Here is a 22,631-nt window from a genome sequence, read left to right on the forward strand (position 1 = left end):
AGCCGAGCCTCCCTGGCGAAGGGCACGGGAATCAACCTTCAAGATAGATTTTCCACATTAACCTGGGGGTAAGGAATGTTGCTTCTCTACACACCACATTTTGTAGGGAGAATTTGGATAGTTTTTCTCCCGGCAAGAAATCACTCCCACTTCCGTGACGGCCAGGACGTCAGCGTCGGGGGCGGGACGAAGCGGGGTCACGCCGTGACGCAGGGGTCGGACACGTCGGCGACGGCGGCGGCCGAGGCAACCGGAGCCGGATGTGCCAAGATGGCTGCAGCGGCTATGGGGTCTGAGCTGGGGGGAACCGGAGCCGCCGTCGCCACCACCGCCACCACCGCCACTGCCGCTACCTTCCCCCGCGGCTTCTGAGAGGAGCGGGCGGGCGGTCGCTCGGGGAACGGCGGTGTGGCCTCAGCGGCCTCCCCGCGGCGGGCTTGTGGGACGGGGGAGCCCGGCCTGACCTGGGCTCTGTCAGGTAAGCAGGGGCTGGGGGTTGGGGGCCGGCGGGGACAGGCCAGCCCCGGCCCCGAGGAAGAACGCGCCGGGAGCACCGGGCGTCCCCACCTTTTGAAACGCTTCTTTCAGAGCCTGCCGGCGCCGCCGCCTCCAGGTAGCCTTCCCGGACTTGGGAAGAGCCGAGAGGAGGGGACCTTCGGTTGGGTTTGGAGGCCAGGAGGTCTGATTGTAAATGGCTCTAATGTTAACCCACCCTGCGACTCTGCGCAAGTTTCGTCTGCTCTCCGAGCCTCAGTTTCTCTTTCTGTAGAATGAGAGTTGGAACTGGGTGATCTTCAAGAGTCCTTCTAGCTCGACATCCTATGATTCCTGGGGACATTCCAGCCCTGACATATCAGGATTCTAACCCCGCACCCGGGAGGCCCGTAGGAAGCCCTCCCCACGCCTGCCCTCGGTGCTCCTTTCTCTCCACCCCCGAATCCCCTAGCCCTCCAAACAGCGTTCTTGCAGTGGTGGAGGCAGGGGGGCACGGTGGGCACCGGGCAACCAGGACACTTGGATTCCAACCCCCTTTCGGCACCCAATTGCTCTGGGACCCAGGAGTTGCCGCTTCTAAAGCGAAGCAGCTTCATGCAATTGAAAGACCCTTGGATCTTGGAGTCAGGAGGATCTTTGTGGGGATTCTGGTTCTTTTACCACCTGTGTATTCCTCCAGTCAGTTCAATTAAACATTTATAAGAGCCTATTGTGTGTAAGGTATTTTCTCTGGACTTCTTTTTCCATATCCGTAAAATTAAGGAGGTTGTAGATTCAGCAAATCTACAAAGATCATCCGGTCGAACTCTTATTTTGTTAGGACAGGGAGGACCTGAGGCCTTGAGAGAGCAAGTGACTTACCCACAGTCCCATAAAGAATTAGTAACAGAACTTGTGTTTAGAATATAGATCTTTTGCCTCCTGTGCTACTCTTCTTGAAATATCACCCTCTTGGGGCAGCTAGGTGGCACAGTGGATAGAGCAATAGTCCTGGAGTCAGGAGTACCTGAGTTCAAATCTGGCCTCAGACATTTACTTACTAGCTGTGTGACCCTGGGCAAGTCACTTAATCCCAGTTGCCTAGCTAAAAAAAAAAAAACAACTAGTGGAGAAATATCACCCTCTTTCAATGACTTGCTTGTTCTCTTCACAGCACTGTGGGGGACCAGGCAAGGCCTCCTGCAGAAGGTGGGGTTTATGTGAGTCTCGAAGGAAGCCAGAAAAGCTAAGAAGCAGAGGTGAAGACATGGGAGACAGCCAGGACAAAAGCACAAAGTCAGGACAGAGAGTCCTGTTCAAGGAAATGTTAATAGGCCAGTACATGTGGACCATAGAAAGGAGAGCAGAATAATTTAAGAAGACCGGACAGGTAGGAAAGAGGCAGGTTGTAAAATGCTATGATTGCCAAACCAAGGGTTTTAAATTTTATTCTGAAGGTAAGAGGGAGCCTCTGGAATTTATTGAGTAGAGGGTATGTGTGACAGTCAGACATTTGCTTTAGGAAAATTGCTTTTGGCAGCTGAGTAGTGGCTGGATTGGAACGGGGAGGCTGTTTAGAAGGCAGTAGTCCAGGTGAGAGATGATGAGGGCCTATAACTAGGGTGGTGGCTGTGTGGTTGAAGAGAATGTACACACAGTATGTAAGTGTCAGAAGCAGCACTCAGGGCTCCTAAAAGTCCAGCCCTAATTTAATTTCCCTACACTGTGTTGTTTCCAAGTGTGTCTAATTACCATTAGCTTTTATTATGGTTTATCCTCCCATATCTTTTCTTTGGGGGGGGGGTTGGGGTTTTTTGTTGTTGGTTTTTTTTGCAGGCAATGGGGGTTAAGTGACTTGCCCAGGGTCACACAGCTAGTAAGTGTCAAGTGTCTCAGCCAGGATTTGAACTCAGGTACTCCTGAATCCAGGGCCGGTGCTTTAACCACCACGCCATCTAGCTGCCCCCCTCCATATCTTTTCTTAGAGCGAGAACCAGGCCTCATCAAAAAAAAATCCAAAGGAAGCACTACTGCTGTTAATCCCATATATATATTTTTAAAGATAAGGAAGCTAAGGCCCAGAGGAGTTTGAGCGATTTAGAGTCAAAAGACCTGGGCTGATAGACTGGCCCTGCCACTTATTCCTATGTGATCTTGGGAACTCTGGGTTTATAGTTCCTCTACTCCAAAATGAGGAGATTACATTCAATGACTCTTAAAATCTCTTACAACTCTAAATCCCAGGAAGAGCCTATTGTGTACGCAGCACTCTACTAGGTAAGATATGAAGTTCTTGGGAGAGAGGAGGGAGGCCTGGTTCCTGTCCTTATAATGTTTGTAGTCTAGTATTATAGTACGAGCACAGATAAGGTAATGGACAATGAACAGGTACAAAACAATGCTGAGTGAAGACTAAGTAGAGAGGTTATTGGGAAGACTTTAAAGGATCAAGAGAAATTCACCTGGCTGAGAGACAAAGAGCCCATTCCAGGTATAAGGAAGAGAATAACTGCACGGAGGCTTGAGAAGTCTGTATTCTGGGGGAGACTCAGTCTATTTGGTTAGAGGGCAGTGTGCTCACAGTGGGGTCGCATGTGATAAGGGCTAAAGAGTAAGGTGGTACCAAGTTTTAGGCAGAGCCTTGAGAATGCCAGGTCAAGAAATCTGAACCAAAAGGACTTATTTTATTTTTCAGAGTTAAAAGTTGGGGGATTAACTTCTGTGAACTTTTTGGTATTTTTCAGAGTTAACAGTGGTTGCATAATCTCTGTGACTCTGGTCATTGGTTTTCATAGTTTGACAGCCAGGTCAGGAAATTTGAACTGGAATGACTTAGTCAAACAGCTGGAGGCAGACCTGGACTAGAACTCAGATCTCCTAAATCCCTGTCCAGGGCTCTTTTTTGAAGCCTACTGCCTTAGTGCTGTTCTAGGCTTAAGAAACATGGAATTGAATTGAAATGTTTTGCTGATCCAAAGGAAGGTTCCTTTAGGATGTTGCAATTAGGGGAAGGTATTGTGGTAAGGGTAGTGCTGTAGAAGCAGTTGGTTGGAGGCAGCAGACTGAGGCAGGGAGCAGATTACAGCTATAGGGGAGTGTTTTGTGGAGGAGGGGAAACAAGTCAATTTAGCAATCATTTATTTACAGTGAAGGGAAGATGCTTTCAAGGATGGGAAAGAGGTGGGGGCGGGGAGGATGTGCAGATCCTTTATTGCTTCCTTACAACTGTCCTATGTCCTTTGTGTAGAGCTTGGAACTCAGTGGCATTCCTATGATAGGAAGCAGTGATTTTCTTTAAGTCCTAAAGGATCTTTATTTTGGTATAAAAATATCAGATGCTCCATTATCAACCAATTTAATGGAGGGGTATGCTGCTGAAGATAAAACTAGGTTTGGGGATTATAGTACAGTACATCTTAGCATGAGCTTGTATTTTAACAAACTGCGTGGTGGAGTTTGAGCTACTGGGGACTTTTTTTTCACATCCAATAGATGTAGAATCATGACTGGTTGAATGTGGACTATATGTCATAAGAACACCCCAGAACTGGGTTGAAATTAAAGGGATTTGACTGTTCCTTTACCTGTAGGCTAAATTGATACTATCTGAAGGTTCTTAGAAAAGTGGTTAAACTTTCTAGAGAGTCCTTGGAGTCTTTTTGACAATCTTCTGTGTAGTTATTTTGATAAATTTCTTTAAAAAAGATTCAGACTCACTTCTTAGAAGAAACCTGAAGCCTTTTTTTAGGAGAAATTGAAGCATTCTGATTTCTAGTCTCTTTGGTCTCTGCTCTGAGATGCTTTATATATAAATATTCTGTCCCTTTGCTGGATGAGAAAGGGTTTTCCTTAGGTATGGTTTTATTTTATTTACTCTTGGATGTGATAGGAGCTTTATTTTTGTTTTCTCCTTTCACCGGTGGCCAGTATTTTCCTACAGGGGAAATTTCAGCTGCATTTTTATTTTTTATTTTTATTTTATTTTATTTTATTTTTAATGTATAAGATATTTTATTTTTTCCGTTACATGTAATGATAGTTCTCAACTTTTGTTTATACAAGCTTTACAATTTCAGATTTTTCTCCCTCCCTCCCCTCCCTCCCCCCTCCCCTAGACAGCAGGTAATCTGATATAGGTTATGTCAATATATCTCTATACATATACATATAGATATAGATATATACACACACATATATATACACATAATAACATTAATCCTATTTCTGCATTAATCCTGTTACAAGAGAAAAAATCAGAGCAGTGATGCAAAACCTCAAAATAGAAAAAAAAAACAACAGCACCCAAAACAAAAGAAATAATATGGTTCAATCAGCATCTATACTCCACAGTTCTTTTTTTCTTTTTTTTTCTTGGATTTGGAGATCCTCTTCTATCGTGAGTTCCCTGGAATTCTTCTGTACCATTGCATTGGTGAGAAGAATATAGTCCATCACAGTAGGTCAACACTCAATGTTGATGATACTGTGTACAATGTTCTTCTGGTTCTGCTCATCTCACTCATCATCTCAGCTGCATTTTTAATACAAGTTTATCATAAGAGGAATTTAAGTTCTCTCTCTTTTTCCTGAAAACATCTACAATAGAAACTTTGTGTCTGAACACTTTGTTAGAAGGCACTTTGAGATCAGGTGGTTCAGTATTATACTTGTAGATTTTAAACTGCTCCTTAGATTGGATGTGTATTGCTAGTTGACTTTTCTTTTTAAATATGTATGACCCTGGGTGTTAGAAGGACATTTCTTATCTTGGGATGTTGCTGGATACCAAGTAAATCAACCTACAGTCATTCGATGTGTGGCTATTATTTTTAAATTATTTTTGTACGTTTCAACTTTATCTTGACTGTGCACTCTTTTTTATTGCTCCATTTTTGGTAATGAGGACAGTGTCATATTGCACAGGAAGTCAGAGGGCAAAGTAATGCTTTATGCCTTTAGTTGTTGACTGAATCACCTCAGCAATTCTTTCTATTCCAAACAGCATTTCTTTAAATTCAGCTGAAAAGCCTTTAAAAATAAGGTGGTTTGTAAGTTAGTCCCCGACTCTGTAAAAACCTTTCAAAGAAACAGAAAAAAGATCTTTGAGTTTTCATATTTAGGTGGGTTGATTTCTTTCTAGCTAAGAGTATTTGGTAGAATTTAGTATGTAGTTTTCATTTATCTGCATTCTTTCCTAGTTCTAAAGTTATTTAAAGAGAGTTGTTACATTAATACCAAGGTAGGATAAAGGCCTCTACAGTAAGAGTTTAGGGTTTTCCTCGACGCTTGTATTTAAATGCTTCTTTTAGCCTAAAATATTTTAAAGGACACGTATTTTATGAATGCTTCGTTTTGGTGATAGCAAGGCATTTGTGCAGAAAATGGAGCTGTACTAGGGTGTTTAACATAGACACAATTCAGCTTAATTGAAGAGATCAGTTTATGAATAATTTAACTGTGAAAAGATAAGTTGGTTTCTTTGAAACAGTCTTTTTGCCTTTATAAAGGTGTCAAGTTAAAGTTGCATAATAATTTTACTCAATGTAAAATTTCCTAGTGAATAAAGTGCCCTACTAACTAGTAATAAACTAAATGCCTGTGCATTAAATAGTAAATAATAGAGGAAGGAAGCTCAAATTGGGGGTGGTTTTGGATAAAGTTGAGTATTGTCACCTGTATATTGGGTTTTTTGGGGGGTTTTTTGGTGAGGCAATTGGGGTTAAGTGACTTGCCCAGGGTCACACAGCCAGTAATTGTCAAGGGTCTGAGGCTGGATTTGAACTCAGGTCCTCCTGAATCCAGGGTCAGTGCTCTATCCACTGTGCCACCTAGCTGCCCTTGTATATTGTTTTAAAAAGGCTGTTTGGGGCTGTTTACATTCCTACATGGGAAGATAATACTTTGAACTCATAAGAACTTTCTCAGTAAGAAATTCACAGAAAACAGGTCTGAACTGAATATGAAGGGATGATATCTGTAAAGCATTTATGTTTTGTTCTTTGTGAGGCAAACAGGGTGGGGTGTCTTATGTCTGGGGCTGGATTTGGGCTTGCAGCCTCCTGGGTCCAGGGCTAGTGCTTTGTCCACTGTGCCACCTAACTAACCCATGATGACATCTTTAAAATAGGGTTGAGGTGTAGGAGGAATAGACTGGGGGAAGGGGAAGGGGAGAGATGGTCTAGGGAGAGGTAGTTCACATGAAGGAAACAAGAAAAAAGCTTATGGAGGGGAGGGGAAGAGGGGGAAGGAGCTGGGGAGTGAGTGAACCTTAATATCATCAGAACTGACTCAAAGAGGGACTAACATACATACTCAAGTAGGTATAGTTATATATATATATTTTTTAGTGAGGCAGTTGGGGTTAAGTGACTTGCCCAGGGTCACACAGCTAGTAAGTGTTAAGTGTCTGAGGCCGGATTTGAACCCAGGTACTCCTCACTTCAGGGCCGGTGCTCTATCCACTGTGCCACCTAGCTGCCCCAGTAATATATTTTTGCCCTGAGGGAGGGGAGGGAGATAAGGAGGGGGAGAAGAGGGGAAGGAGGGAAGGGCAGATTGGGGGAGAGAGCAGTAAAAAGCAAAACACTTTTGAGGAAGGTGAAAAAATTAAAAAAAAAGAAAAAGGCTGTTTAGGGGGAACTTTTGTGGGGGGTAATTTTCTTTTTTTCTTTATAAAATATTTCTAAGTTCTATATAAAATTTGGAAGACTTTTGATTTCTTTTAAAAATTAGGGAAAGATTTAAATGAAAATTTAAAAACCTTAGAATGAAATTCGTTTATAGATTCAGACAACCACCCCTTGTCCATGTCCTTATTCTCTCTAGAGAAGTGAAATTAGGGTCTTAGGAAGAAACGGGGATAAAATGCAAATCTTTAACTTTCAATCTCATGCTCATTCCACTATACCACATTGTTAATTTGAATTAAAAAATCTCTGGGAACAAAGCTCCTCTTAACAAACTCAGGCATAAAGAAAGTGGGATGAAGCCTTATCTTCTGCACTAGAGGGATAGAGTTTTGAAGTGGTAGAGGTGGTGAGGGAATCCTTTGTCCTAGAAATTTCCTCTGCCCCCTCTGTTATGTTTACTTCTAGTAACAAATTAGACTATAAAGTTCCTTGAGAACAGGGTTGTCTTTTGTCTTTCCTTGTATCCCCAGCACTTAGCACAACGCCTAGCACATAGGAGTCACTTAGTAAATGCTAGGTGACTGACAAAAGTTTCTGACAACACAATGTGTTTTTGGAATGCATCTTCTTCATTGATTGAAATATATTCAGTAATAAAGCTATATTTTGTTTAAGTTGAATGGAATTTTAAACCATCATTTCGCAAATCTGAGAAAGATTCATTTCTACCATTAAGCAATAGAAAACTGAGTTGTAGATTTTCTTATTTGCTTTGGTATGGTTCCAGCTTAGCTTGAAATAAATCAATCAACAAGTATTTATTAAGCTCCTACTATGTGTCAGCCTTGGTATTAAACACGGGGTGGGGGGAGGGGTGAACTGTATAAAAGGAATGGAGGATTTATCAGAATCAGTATTTAGGAAAGCTGAGAAAGTACATGGACTAAAGTATATATCAAATTATGAAGGTCAAAGTTATATAATAATTATTATGTTTGGGAGTTTTCATATACATTTCCTTAGAGGGTTTTCACCAAAGTACCTCTATTTGATTAGATAAACTTCTTTAAAAAAAAAGATTAATAGAAAATTAAGAATTTTACCTGACATAAGTATATAACTCATATATGTGAGGAGCTACCTTAAATTATGGATTGTTTCCAGTTCGATATATATTGCTAATATAGATTTTTTTCCCCTTCTCTTTTGTTTTCTACAGGAAGTTTATGGACATGCTGCCAATTTTGGAATTTATAAATTGGGACTTTAGTTTGATATTTAGATGCTGCATTAAACTTATTTTCCACTTTCAGCCTTTTTTTTTTTTAAGTGAGGCAATTGGGGTTAAGTGACTTGCCCAGGGTCACACAGCTAGAAATTGTTAAGTGTCTGAGGCTGCATTTGAACTCAGGTCAAATTTGAAGTCAGGTCCTGACTCCAGGGCCGGTGCTCTATCCACTGCACCACCTAGCTGCCCCCAATTTTCAGCTTTTTTTAAACCCAGGATTTTAATTTAAAGCAGTGTTGCCTGCAGTTATTTTGGCTGTTTAGATAAACCTTGTTTTGTTACAGGTAGATTTAGAACCATCAACTATGCACTTATGCTGCTAGCAAAGTATACTAGACTTGGAATCAGAAATACCTGAGTTCAAATTATGCCTCAGACACTTAGTAGTTGTGTGACCATGGGAAAGTTAATTGACCTTAATCTTCCTCTATTTCCTTATTTGTGAAATGAAGATAATAATAGTACCTTCCTCCTAGGGTTGTCATAAAGTTAAAATGAGATAATATTTGTAAAGCGATTTACAGAAGTGTAAATGCTAGGTATTAAAAACTATTATTTTTTTTAAATGAGATACTAGGGGCAGCTAGGTGGCACAGTGGATAGAGCACTTGCCCTGGAGTCAGGAGGACCTGAGTTCAAATGCAGCCTCAGACACTTGACACTTACTAGCTATGTGACCCTAGGCAAGTCACTTAACCCCAATTGCCCCCACCAAATTAAACAATTAAATAAAAAGATAAATAGATAAAAATGAGATACTTTATATCATGGTATAAAGAACCTTTTAGTTGAAAATATATGTAATTGAATTTTCCTCATTTCCTTTTGTTTGTAAAAATGGAATGGAGAATTTTCTAGTTTATATTTCTTTTTCTTTTAAAAGTTGTTACACCATTTGGTGATGTGCTTTAGTTTTGGTGGTCCTCAACCTATTGTTAAGTCAGATAGATTGTCATTTTGGTGAAGGTAGTGTGGGGATAATGATAACACATGTGTAAAAAAAATTGTTACTAGCAGGGTTGTATTACTAAGTCCATAAATGAATCAAAACCATTTTAAGAACCTTTTCTTTTCATAAAGCGATCTTTGAATAAAAATTAATCAGTATAACTTTTTAAATTTCTTTATAACATTTTGTATTTCTCTAAAATTTCTTATTCTAGCTTAAGGAGAATCTGTCTTCAGCTTCTTTGGGAAAAAAGCATCTGATTTTGCAAGACTGACTTAGCAAGAAGTAAATGATGCAGCCACCACCTCAGACTGTTCCTTCTGGAACGGGTGGACCACCTCCTGTAGGAGGTGCCCGTAATATGTATTGGTCTAACAGTCCATATAGCAGGCGGGCTAATGCACCAGTGACTGCTGTAGCTGGCCCAGTGCAACCTGTAACAGATCCTTTTGCATTTGGCAGACAGACTCCACAAGGAACAGCATCAGGCAATCCGTCCAAAGGCAACTCACTTATTATGCAAGGTCCTTCACCACCAATGTTTTCTCAGCCACCTGGTATGCATGTACCTCATACCCATGCAGGGGATAATTCACAAGGACTTTATACATCTTTGTCTGGACCTGTATCACAACCTGGAGTAAATACTGACTCATTTACAAATGTATTGGCTCCTACCATGATGCCCGGACATGTTATGAATAGTAGTGCAGAAATTCATTCAACTGCAGAACCTGGAATTCAGGCTTCATCTGTTCCTTCACATTATAATCCTGGAGCAGGACTTGAAAATTCTTTTGGGGGACATCTTCAAAGTGGTGTGCCTCTGCCTTGTAGGCCATTAAGTCAGCAAGATCCAAATGGCAGCACTTCAGCACCAAGTACAGCATCATTCTTTCCTCAACCTCATCAGCAAAGCCCAGTCCAGTGGAGACCAGTTCAAGGAAGTCCGCAGTCTTCAGTTCAGAATTATTCACCATACATCGAACCATCTTCTCAGAATGTAGTTCCTCCTGCTTCTGGTAGTTCTCATTTTCTTCCTCAAGCAAATATGCATCAAGTTCCTGGACATCAGCAACATATTCCATTAGTTTCTACATCAGGACCCTTGGTTGGCAGTGAAAGGAATGAGATAGTCCCTTCTCAGAGTAGCAACACAGCAAATAATGTTCAGCCTGAAAATGCATCTAGGCAAAATCCAGGAGTTAGTAGTTGGCCCAGTCAGGATTTTAGGCAGAATCTAGGAGTGAGCAAACAGCATTTACCAGACCCTCCTTTAGTTAATCCCATTGCTCAGGGAAATAGCTTAGAAAACCAACCACAGTGTAGAACTGAGGCTGTAACCAGTCATTTACTCCCAGAAGCAAATTCAGGAACTATCACAATGTTTTTCAAAGGGGAAGAGGCGGAAAACGAGGAAAATCTTTCATCAGAAAAAGCAGACACTACTGTTAAATCTGACTTTGATGGTTTTCCACCAAATTCTGGACATGGAAGCCATCCCCTTCTGCATCCTATGCAGGTTGGAGCAAGTATCCCTTTTCAGGCATCAGTTCCTAAAGGTTCAGCTAATGAGTCTACTCAACAAGGACTAGAGACCCAGCAATACTTTTCTCAATCTACCAGTAACCAACATGATAAACAAACCACTAAAAACTGTGACATTTATGTTAATGATGACAAGGCTTGTACTGTTAAAACTTGTGGTGCTGTTGGTGCACAATATGAAAATGTTGAGAATTTAGAATGCATTCAGAATCAAGAAGTTCCACCAAGTGAACCCCCAAATTTAAATCCTTCCTCTCCAAATGATCAGTTTAGATATGGGCCACTCCCAGGGCAGTCAGGTTCAAAGCACAGTATTGTAAGTTATGCTGAAGGAGGGCCAAATTTAGAAGCACCTGATTCAATACCTCATCCAGTCCGGTCTGATAGTGTATCCTCTAACTATAGCAATGTAAGTCATAGGAGTATTTCTAGTTCAGCAAGACCCCAAGAATCAGTGGGCACATTTATTCAGCAAGAAGTTGGGAAACCTCATGAAGAGACTTCAGATAGTTTCTTTAAGCAGATTGATTCTTTTCCTTTAGTAGGAGAGACAAATGATAACATAAACAAGAATTACCATAGCAATCTCTCCCAGCCCCCAACTCCAAGCCCTCCTAAACCTACAGGAATATTTCAGACAAGTGCAAATAGTTCTTTTGAACCTGTAAGGGCCCATGGAGTTGGGGTAAAACCTATTGAGGCAGATCGAGCAAATGTGGTAGGTGAACTTAGAGAGAGCCATTCCAAGCAGAACAAAAGTAAACCAACTGTTACAGTGCCAGCTGCCTCACCAGGTAATCTGGAACAACCTCCAGACAACATGGAAACATTCTTTACCCCTCATGCACATCCTTTGCCTCTTACAACAACTGATGAAGCTGTTAATGTGCTTCCCCATGGTGGGGGAGTACTTATGGAAAATGTACCCATGCCTTCTGAAAAACGACCCTCAAGGGCTCAAGGTAACACTAAAAAGTGTGAGAGCCCTGCAGCTACTTTGTGGGCACAGAATGAACTACCTAACTTTAGAGGAAATGTTGTCCTCGCACCACCTGCTCCTGCACTTTCTGTACCTGCTAAAACACAGGCTTCTGAAATTATTCAGCCACCAGATGAAGGATTATCCAGTCTGCAGCCAAGAAAACCAGGCTCTATTCCTATACATACCCCTCAGGATGGCAATGTATCCTCTGAAAATCTTGAGAACCCTCCCAAAATGGGAGAAGAGGAGGCCCTTCAGTCTCAGGCAAGTTCTGGTTATGCAAGTTTATTGTCCTCACCACCCACTGAATCTTTACAGAATCAACCAATCTTGATTGCCCAGCCTAATCAGAGTTATAATTTGACACAGCCCATTAATTTTTCTGCTTCCTTGTCTAATCAATTAAGTTATAATGAAAATAATCGTTCTTGCAAAGATACTGCTGTGGGGGACAAGTCTGCCCAAAGCAGTCAGCCTCTGTGTGCTGGTGTACCTGGGGAAAGCATTCCCTTGTCTGGGACTCAAGCTGCATCTCCTGTTAATTCACCATTACCTACCAATCATTCCCATACTAATTTCTCAAAAGGTCCTGGTACCACATCTGAAATGGTTTCTAATCAATCTCCCAACTTACTGGTTCAACCACCATCTCATCAGGTGCCACTTAACTTGGTTCCAGAATGTCAAAAAAATCAGAATTCAGAAAGTTTTCCTTCTGAATATGCTATTAAACCAATGGTTAATTTGTCTGCTATGCCAGGGACTAATCTTTCTACTAGAAACACAGGTGTAGTGTTAGTTCCACCAGTGAACAGCACCCTAATACCCCATGCTAATAAAGCAAATCTCACCAATTATCAGGAAGAAACCTCTGAAGCACTTGACTTTACATTAAACCGGACTTTGGAAAATCAAAGTACATACAGTTCTGTGCGAGCACATAATATATCACATTCTAGTGGTCCAGCTTTTTCACAACAAGCCATCACTAATCATAGAAGTCATTCTGGGCCTGAACTGCATGATAAAGAACATTTCTACCAACAGGTAACAAAAGATATACAGCACCAGAGTGCCCTTGATAAATCCCAGCCAGAGGCCTTACCTCAGCAACAAGGGGCATCAGCTGCTCAGGTGCCCAAGACAACATCTGATCCTTCAAACTCTGGAAATCAACCTGATTTGTTACCATCAGGAAATTCACCGCAGCTACCAAGTCAGGGTAAGGTGGAGCAGCAACAACTCTCACAATCATCTAGCATTCCAACCAGTTCAACTCACTCTGGCCAACCCGCTAGTCAACAAGAGCAGCAGTGGCCACCATCACAGACTCCTCAGAATGCTTTTGGTCCACCTCAGAACCTGTCATCTTATTACTATTACAGGCATCTTTATGATGCCTACCAACCTCACTATCCACCACTCTATCCTTCAGATCCTAGAACAGCTTCCCTTTATTACCCGGTAAGTGTCGGTGCTTTTTTACTAACCAATATTTATAACTATCTTACTGTTCATAGTTTTTGTTTTGCTATTTGGGTCCATGATCAAAATATGTCTTGTCTTATATTACATGATAACCAATGTGTAGATTTATAAAACTTTGCTCTAATTTTTACTAGAAAGACCAGTGTAAGAAACTTTAGAAATAACTTTTGAATCATTTTAACGTCATCAGGGTGGAAGTCTTTAGGAAAAATATTTTAATAAACTAATGGAATCATAGCCAAGAAAAAATGATGAGCATAAATTTTCTTTAATATTGATTAAAACTTAACAGGTAGGGTAGCTAGATAGCACAGTGGATAAAGCACTGGCCCTGGAGTCAGGAGATCCTGAGTTCAAATCTGGCCTCAGACACTTGACACTTACTAGCTGTGTGACCCTGGGCAAGTCACTTAACCCTCATTGACCCACTCAAAAAAAAAAAGTACAAAACTAACAGGTAAAGGGGAAAAGACTGCTCTTTCTACATTTAGTAATATTACTTCAATGCCTCAGAAATCTGTGATTTCATCATGTTGGGGTTTTCTCCACTGATACAGATTACAGACTCTTCTACATTTAGTGGTGATCTTCATGACTTGCCGAGGTCAAAAACATTCCTCACCTGGTGACTAAAACTGTGGTGATTCGTTTCTCTGAATTTACCAGGTCATTTCCTTAGACAGCAATCCCCGGGGATGGGGTGGGGGGATATACATGAAGCTTTCCTAGGTCAAGAGAATCTACCCAGAGCTTGCCCTTCCTTACTTAGTGTGACCTTTAAGAACCTTGGGTCACTTGTGGGCTACTTCCCATGGAAGTGCTAGAGCTAGCTTTCAGGTGGGTATGAAGTGATATTTGTAATGAAGGTTTTGAAAAATCCCTTTGTTCAGACACAAAACTAGCCTATTTGTCTAATGAAGAAAATAAATCTAGAATCCTAGAACTTTAGCTCTATGACTTTAGAGATCATCAAGTTCAAGACCTTTCCCCTTACCAGCCTTTACTCTTCCCTTCCCTTCCCTTTTACAGATGAGGAAACTTAGCACAAGAGAGATTAAGTGACTTGTTCTAAGTCACAAAGATAGTTGGTGTCAAGACTGGCATACAATGCCGGTTTCTCAATTCATAGTCCAGTATACTTTCACGAGCATGTTATGGTTGATTATGTAGGAAGAAAGGATTTGAAGTAGGAGCAAGGTTTTGTCATTTTTGAGTGAATATTCTTTTTAGCCCAACTTTCTAATACCAGTTTTCCTCTAAGATTCACTTCAAATCATTTCATCTCTTGCCTTAGATTCTCAGTCTATGAGTTTTAACACTTAATCAGATATTACTATTAATGGATTTACTTACAGAGAACTTTGAAATTCTTTGACATGTCTTGAGGAAGCCATCTAAGAATAGAATAATGCATAACCAGCTCTTATAACTTTTAGTTTAGTTCTAGCGTATCCAGGTAAATACTATTATTCATTTAATTTCTAGAAGGATGTCTATGCAATAGAGGTGACTAATAATTAGAATCATGGAATCTTAGAATTTTATAGCTGAGGAAGAAACCTAATGGTCCCATGCCAGGGTAGCCACCGGTAGAGCTGGTGTTGTCTGATACTTTGTTGGTGTCTTTGAACAAAATTTCTATAGTTAGTGAACATGAGTAAGTAGTCGGTGCTTTTAGAGAAAGTTCTACTGCTAGATATTTTCATGAATGTAATTTTTTTATGGTGGTCGGTCAAAGCACTGAATTCACTTCTACTGTTTAGGGAAACATTTTTATTCAAACTAACTGTGGTGATTTATTTATTTAATGATGTTTATATTGTAATGTATAAACTTTATAAGACTTCCTCTTTCCTAGGAGGATGCCTATGGCCCATATGACCCTCGTTATAGACATTATGAGAATAGTGCTGCTTATGCTGAAAACTATCGGTATGCTGAGCCAGAGCGTCCAAGTTCCAGAGCTAGTCACTGCTCAGATCGACCATCTTCCAGGTATGGAACTATAATTAGGTTTTCTAGTTTAGTATATTCTGTTTTTCAGTGGTACTAATTTAGTGATTTGGCCAATATGTACTATGTACATTAGGCAATTAGTCTAAATATCATAAATCAACAAATGTAAATTTCCTATAAATATGCAAAATAAATTGTAGGATTAACTCATGCTTGATTTTAATGTGCTAAGAATGTTTAATTGTTCATTTAAAAGTCACTAAAAATCACAAAGCCAATTTTAGTGTAATTTAACATCATATTCTAAGTTGTGAACTGTGATAGAGAAGGCTCCTAGACAGGAACAGTGAAGAAATCTGTGTATAATTTCTGATCTCTACACTTCTCTTCCCCTGTCCTTTTTAAGGAGGTGATTTCTTCTATTTCAGAGAAATACTAAGGAAATTGCTTGTACTACTGCTTACTGCTGGAGAAAGACCCAGCATATAATTTCCCCTATAGTTGAGAAAGTTCTGGAGTCTTGGAAAAAGTGATAGAAGAAAGTAGAGAAGTGCTTAAATACTCTTCCTTTTATTTTTGACAAAGCTGATCACCCAGGGCTCCTGATCAAGCCCCAAGAGCAAGTTTAGTTGGTACTTAAAACTACAGCCTTTTTTGTGTAGGGTGGTGGTTGGTGGTAGTAGGGTTGTTAAGCAGAGAAAAAGCCCCACATCTATTCTTCCTCAAAATGCCAATGATTTTAGTAACTATGGCAATCTATTTCCCTCTCGAGGACATGAACTTTCTTGTATTCTTTCTGAGTTAATAATATTGCTGAGGTGGTATTGGTATTATTTGTAGCTCTGTCTAGATCAGTGATATTGACTCTAGTTATATCTACCTATTACGAAAAAGGTTACAACTTATAATGAAATATTAATTTGCATATTCTGAGACAATGTACAAGTACAAAAATCCTATTATGTAATTGTACACATATATGTGTGTATATTTTCTGTGACTTTTCATAGGAAAAATAGCATCCATGAATTCTATTCTAAAGCCCCTACCATGTGCTAGAAGATAAAATATTTCTTCTTAAATTACTTCCTTTAGAGATTATGACCTTGAAAAATCTTTTGTTTCCTTTGCTTGTAGCTCCTTTTTGTATTTGCCTTTTTCTTTCTTTGACTTGTAGTTTCTACCCTTTCTGTTCTTGACATTTAACACATAAATTTAACCTTCATCCTGGCCAATCCCTTCTTTTTTCTTTTCTGAACTAATGTAGCATTGGCTATAGATAACTTACTTAATATTAAACATTAAGACTTCTGCTAGTAGTAGCATTGTTAATTTTTAATAGTTGATTGGACCATGCCATCCAATGTTAACACTAGTATAACAAGAGATCAGGATAGGCTCATAGAATCTGAAATAAGGACCTGTCTCAGTCTATTACAACTACCTCTGTTAGGCTTTCACCTGGATAAGATTTTAAGCCAGACAGTTCCCCCTCTATAAAATTAAGGGATTGGATTACATGATCTATAACATTTCTTTGGCAGGGGAGTGGGGGTTAAGTGACTTGCCCAAGGTCACAACAGCTAGTAAGTGTCAAGTGTCTGAGGTCATATTTGAACTCATGTCCTCCTGAATCCAGGGCGGGTACTTTATCCACTGCGCCACCTAGCTGCCCCTCATAATAATTCTTTCAACTTAGATTTTATAAAATCTATGAAAGTGTTTTTACATTGCAAAGAGTAGGTTTCTTTTGAAGGGGAGAACAATTTCTCTTCCTATTTCATTTCTACTATAATTAGTAGTCAAAGAGAAAAAGTAGTAAGAGTATATCAATACTGTGGGCAGCTAGGTGGTGCAGTGGATGAAATACTGGCCCTGGATTCTGGAGGACCTGAGTTCAAATCCAGCCTCAGACACTTGACACTTACTAGCTGTGTGACCTTGGGCAAGTCAGTTAACCCTCATTGCCCCAGGAAAAAAAAGAGTATATGGATACTGTCAACTATATTTAAATTGTCTTTCCATTGTCAAATCCTGTACTTGTGACTGCTCAGAGTCATTGAATAGAAGTATCATTGGGCCTCAGGTAAATATTATTACAGAAGATGTTTAAACTTGTATTTTGTATTCTGGTTATAAAAGTTCTCTGTTATGCTGAGAAACCTAATCACTAATGAAGTAATAATTTCAGAAGAATTATTTATTTCATAGTGAATCTTTTAATATTTTATCCGAAGAGAAAAACTTTCTCTTTACCTTACCTCTGTTTATTTGGCTGCATTGTATGTCTGTTATTCTAAGATATACACCTATGTATTTTTTTGTTTGTTTTTTGTGGGGGTTTTTTGTGGGGCAATGAGGGTTAAGTGACTTGCCCAGGGTCACACAGCTAGTAAGTGTCAAGTGTCTGAGGCCAGATTTGAACTCAGGTCCTCCTGAATCCAGGGCTAGTGCTTTATCCACTGTGCCATCTAGCTATCCCACACCTAGGTATTTTTAAAGGCAGGTTTGTTTGTTTTTTCATAGAAGTATTGTATTATTTTGCAGTTACATGTAGAGATAGTTTTCAACATTTGTTTTTATAAGAATTCTAGTTTCAAATTTTTCTCCCTCCCCCTTCCCCAAGACAGCAAGCAATCTGATATAGGTTATATATGTATAATCACATTAAACATATTTCTGCATTAGTCAAGGTGTGAAAGAAGAATCAGAGCAAAAGGAAAACAAAAAAAGTAGAGATAGTATGGTTCTATCTGCATCTAGATTCCATAGTTCTTTTTTTCTGGATTTGGAGAGCATTTTCCATCATGAGTTCTTTGGAACTATCTTAGACCATTGTATTGCTGAGAAAAGTCAACTCTATCACAGTTGATCAACACAGAATGTTGTTGATATTGTGTACAATGTTCTCCTGGTTCTGCTCACTTCACTCAGCATAAATCCACTTAAGTCTTTGCAGGTTATTCAGAAATCTGCCTGCTCATCATTTCTTTTTTTTTCTTTTTTTTTTTTTCTTTTTTTTTTAGTGAGGCAATTGGGGTTAAGTGACTTGCCCAGAGTTACATAGCTAGTAAGTGTTAAGTGTCTGAGGCCGGACCTGAACTCAGGTACTCCTGACTCCAGGGCGCCGGTGCTCTATCCACTTCGCCACCTAGCTGCCCCCTGCTCATCATTTCTTACAGTACAATAGTATTCCATTACATTCATATGCCACAACTTGTTCAGCCATTCTCCAATTGCTGAGCATCCCCATAATTTCCAATTCCTTGCCACCACAAAAAGAGCAGCTATAAATATTTTTGTACAGGTGGGTCCTTTTCCCTTTTTTTATGATCTCCTTGGGGGAAAGACCTAATAGTGGTATTGCTGGGTCAAAGGGTATGCACAGCTTCATAGCCCTTTGGGCATAGTTCCAAATTACTCTCCAGAGTGGTTGGATCAGTTCACAGCTCCACCAACAATGCATTAGTGTTCCAATTTTCTACAGCTTCTCCAGCATTTATCATTTTCCTTTTTTGTCATATTATCCAATCTGATAGGTGTCAGGTGGTACCTCAGAGTTGTTTTAATTTGCATTTCTCTAATCAATAGTAATTTAGAGAATTTTTTCATATGGCAATAGATAGCTTTGGTTTCTTCATCAGAAAACTGAAAGGCAGTTTTTTTTTATAAAGCACAATGACAATTACATTCTCCCTAAAAAAAGAAAAAAATCTCCTTGTGAAGCTTTAAATGTAAGACATTGTTCAGTATTCTAAATTCCATAGATTTCCACCTTGCCATGTGGAAAGCATAGGTTAACCTTAGGTGCTGAAATTTGAAGCAAATGGGCACTTGTTTCTTGAATTCCTTAGAAGTTGGAAAGACAAGAAAGGTTAGGCAAGTAAGGTCCTTCTAGCCTTTCCTGTTTTCTCTCTGCTTATCATGATTAACATAAGTATTAATTACAAGAAGATGGCAATGATACTGAAGAAAACAATCTAGCCAAAGAAAAGGTGAGAGAAGCTGAGACTGATTTTGTAACTGTAACCATGATTGGCTCCCCTCTTACTCTTCTAAGTGAATTTAATATTTCATTTTGGCAGTTTTTTAGGGTGACTCTCATTGCTGTCCTTACTCCACCCCTTTAAAATATATACACAGAGTATGTCATAATACTATCCAGTATTAGCTTGGGAGACTTCTAGGTCATTATAACTCGAGCACCAAAATCAGCCACCACCTTGGGTTGTGAGTATACCTTTATTAGGTGATTTGATCTAATGTAAATGAAACTGTTCATGCATAGCAGATGGATAAGGATTTTCTTATATTCCAGTTTGTGTTACACATTAACTGCAGCATATGTATTTGCATGTACCAGAGTACTCACTTTTCTGTGGGAGGGTACATTGAGTCCTAAAGAGGTCTATGTACATTTATACATATATTTAAAAATCTTAAAAGAAATACAGTGAGAAATTAGAACTTAAAGGAAATCTGTTGTAAAATGTTTGAAAAAGCAGGATTTATTTTGTGATGTATAAATAATTGCCTTATCTGTTTTGTAAGTTTGGATTTGTATATCCAGCTATAACTCTTACACAAATGTATGATAAAACTCTGAAAATATGATTAAACTTTGAGCAAGAGTAGGCATCTTTAATAATGAAGAGTTGCTTTTAATAGCTCAGTTACTTTTTTTCTTTTACTGGGATTGGTAGCACGGACTCTGGTTAGAGCTTGTCTTAGCTCAGTTTTATATGGTGTGGGCTCCAAGAACAGGTAAAGGCCATTTTTTCACAATAAATGGCTGTTACATGGCAATTCTTGACCTGAGATAAAATTGAATCAATAATGTATTGAATAGTAAATTTGCATCAGTATTCCTGTCCCATACTGCATAATTAACATTTTAAATAGCTACAATTGTTCACTTGTTGATATGAACACAGTTTGCCTTAACTGATATCTTGTCATGGTTTAAGAAAAAATATTAACAGTACTGTATTTGATGTTTTTCAGACAGGGGTATCCTGAAGGATATTGTGCTTCCAAAGGTGGATGGAGCAGTCAGAGTGATTACTATGCAAATTATTATTCCGGCCAGTATGATTATGGAGGTATATTTTAAAATTATCAAAGTCTTTAACAGATGCTTCTGGCAGCGGGCAGAGTAGTTATTGTCCAAAGATAAATAATATCCCAAGAAATTACTAAGCAATACTAATGGGATGGTTTTGTTTGGAACTAGCCAATTTGTTACATCCTCTTTGAGTTTTGATTTAGTAGAAGAGTTGAAGTAGTCAGCATTTGTAAATGAAGAAAGTGATTGTATGTGATGAAGAGACTTGGGTTCAAATCCTACCTGTAATAAATAATAATTGTATAACCATTAACAAGTTACTTAGCCTCTCTAAGACTCTATTTCCTCACCTGAAAATGGAATCTATCTCTGCCTATATACACACATGTACACATACACACATATATACATATACATATAGTTGTTTGTCCTTCATTCTATGATGTTATATGGAGATGTATATGTGTGTGTGTATATGATTTCACTTTATTTTATACAGCAAATGTATCTTAACCATAACATTAATGTATTTATGTGACTTTAGCAATTATCTTTGGTGGTCTGTTGATAGTTGTAAACATCGTTTATCTGTTCTCACAGTGTTCCAGTTAAAGACAGTGGGAAATGTTAATATGACTCTTAACTTTGCCACTGATAGTTATAGATTTCATTGCTTCTACAGTGTATTCAGTCCTGATTGGATTTCCTGTGGTTCCCAGAGGTTGTTTATTATTATTATTATTATTATTATTATTATTATTATTATTAATGCAGTCTGCTGCCAGTCAGGGGTATTTAAATATAAATTTTGTATAGTTTTATAGGGAAAAATATATTCATATACATACACATACATACATATATTTATATATAAAAATGTTAAAAACACTATTTATTAATCAGTGAATTTCAGGATTGGAAAAGATTTGGGTATTTCAACCTGTTTAGAATGGCTCAACCTGGGGCAACTAGGTGGCATAGTAGATAGAGCACTTGCCCTGGAATCAGGAGGATCTGAGTTCAAATCCTGTCCCAGACACTAGCTTTGTGCCCCTGGGCAAATCACTTAACCCTGATTGCCTTAAACATCTGGGGCCATCTCCAGTCATCCTGATGAACATCTCGAGACTGGACCCAGATAGCTCTGGAGGAGAGAGTGAGGCTGGTGACTTTGCACAGCCCTGCCTCACTTAAATCTAATTCACTGCAACAGATTTTCAAGGCATCCCATTCCACTTTGGGGCAGCTTTAATTATTATGAAGTTTTTACTTATTTCAAGCTCTTTATCTGTCCTTATGCAACTTTTCATCAGTTGTTCTTAGGCCTTCTCTGAGGTAAATTGAACAAATCTAATTTCTCTTCCTCATGACATCTCTTGAAATACTTAGACATTTTATCATGTCCTTCCTACCTCTTTTCTTCAGGTTAAACCTTCCCAGTTCTTCCTGCTGATCTTAATATGGCATGATTTCAAAGCCCCATACCATTTTAAGTGAAATCTTCTGGATTCTCTCCAGCTTATTATCATCTTTCCTGAGATGCCATGCCCCCAGTTGAACATAATATTCCAGGAGTGATCTGACCAGGACACAGTAGGGTGAGAGATGTCATTTCCCTAGTCCTAGATACTTTGCCTTTATTAATTTAGCCCAAGATAGAATTTGAGAGAGAGTCTGTGTAGTAGATAGAGAACTAGTATTGGAGGCTGAAAGACCTGGGTTCCAGTCCCACTTTTGCCATATGCTGACTATTCGACCCTGGTCTTATTATACCAGGGTGACTCTCTAAGACCAGAAGTTTCACTGAAGGCACTGATCTTCATTTGGTAGAGAAAGTTCTTTATTAGGCACTCCTATACTGATAAAAACCCAGAGCCAGTCAAAAAAATACAAAATTAGCTTTTTTGGCTGCCATATATCACTTCTGATTCATATTCAGCTTGCTGCCCACTAAAATTCTCAGACCTTTTTCAGATTAGCTGCTATCTAGGTTTAACTTCCTCATTTTCAATTTTTCTTGTTAATTTTTTAAGCCCAAGTTTAAGACTTTGTATTTCTCAGTATTAAGTTTAATTTTATTAGATTTGACCCAACCTTCTTCCCTTTTTGAGAAACCTACCTCACAGGGTTGTTGTGAAGATCAAATGAGATAATATATGATAAGTGCTTCCCACAGTACCTGCTACATAGTAGGCTCTATATAAATGCATATTTTCCTCCACCCCTTTAGATTACTTTATATCTTAACTCTG

At 39.2% G+C, this 22,631-nt stretch overlaps 1 protein-coding gene across 6 annotated transcripts in view; it reads left to right on the forward strand.

The window, feature by feature from the left end:
- The first annotated feature begins 255 nt into the window (after positions 1-255).
- Positions 256-22,631, forward strand: part of SEC16A (SEC16 homolog A, endoplasmic reticulum export factor) — a 58,023-nt gene continuing 35,647 nt past the window's right edge. For 2 of the 6 annotated variants that reach the window (XM_043983472.1, XM_043983473.1), the window contains exons 1-4: positions 257-478; positions 9,555-13,334; positions 15,217-15,353; positions 20,319-20,416. In XM_043983472.1, the coding sequence (XP_043839407.1) occupies positions 9,630-13,334; positions 15,217-15,353; positions 20,319-20,416 (3,940 nt within the window). In that variant the 5' untranslated portion in view covers positions 257-478; positions 9,555-9,629. Of the gene's footprint in view, positions 479-9,554; positions 13,335-15,216; positions 15,354-20,318; positions 20,417-22,631 lie in introns of all 6 variants that reach the window. The other 4 variants (XM_043983474.1, XM_043983470.1, XM_043983469.1 and 1 more) reach the window with 4 other exon arrangements.

Source organism: Dromiciops gliroides, chromosome 2, assembly GCF_019393635.1.
Source record: "Dromiciops gliroides isolate mDroGli1 chromosome 2, mDroGli1.pri, whole genome shotgun sequence".
Classification (NCBI taxonomy): Eukaryota; Metazoa; Chordata; class Mammalia; order Microbiotheria; family Microbiotheriidae; genus Dromiciops; species Dromiciops gliroides.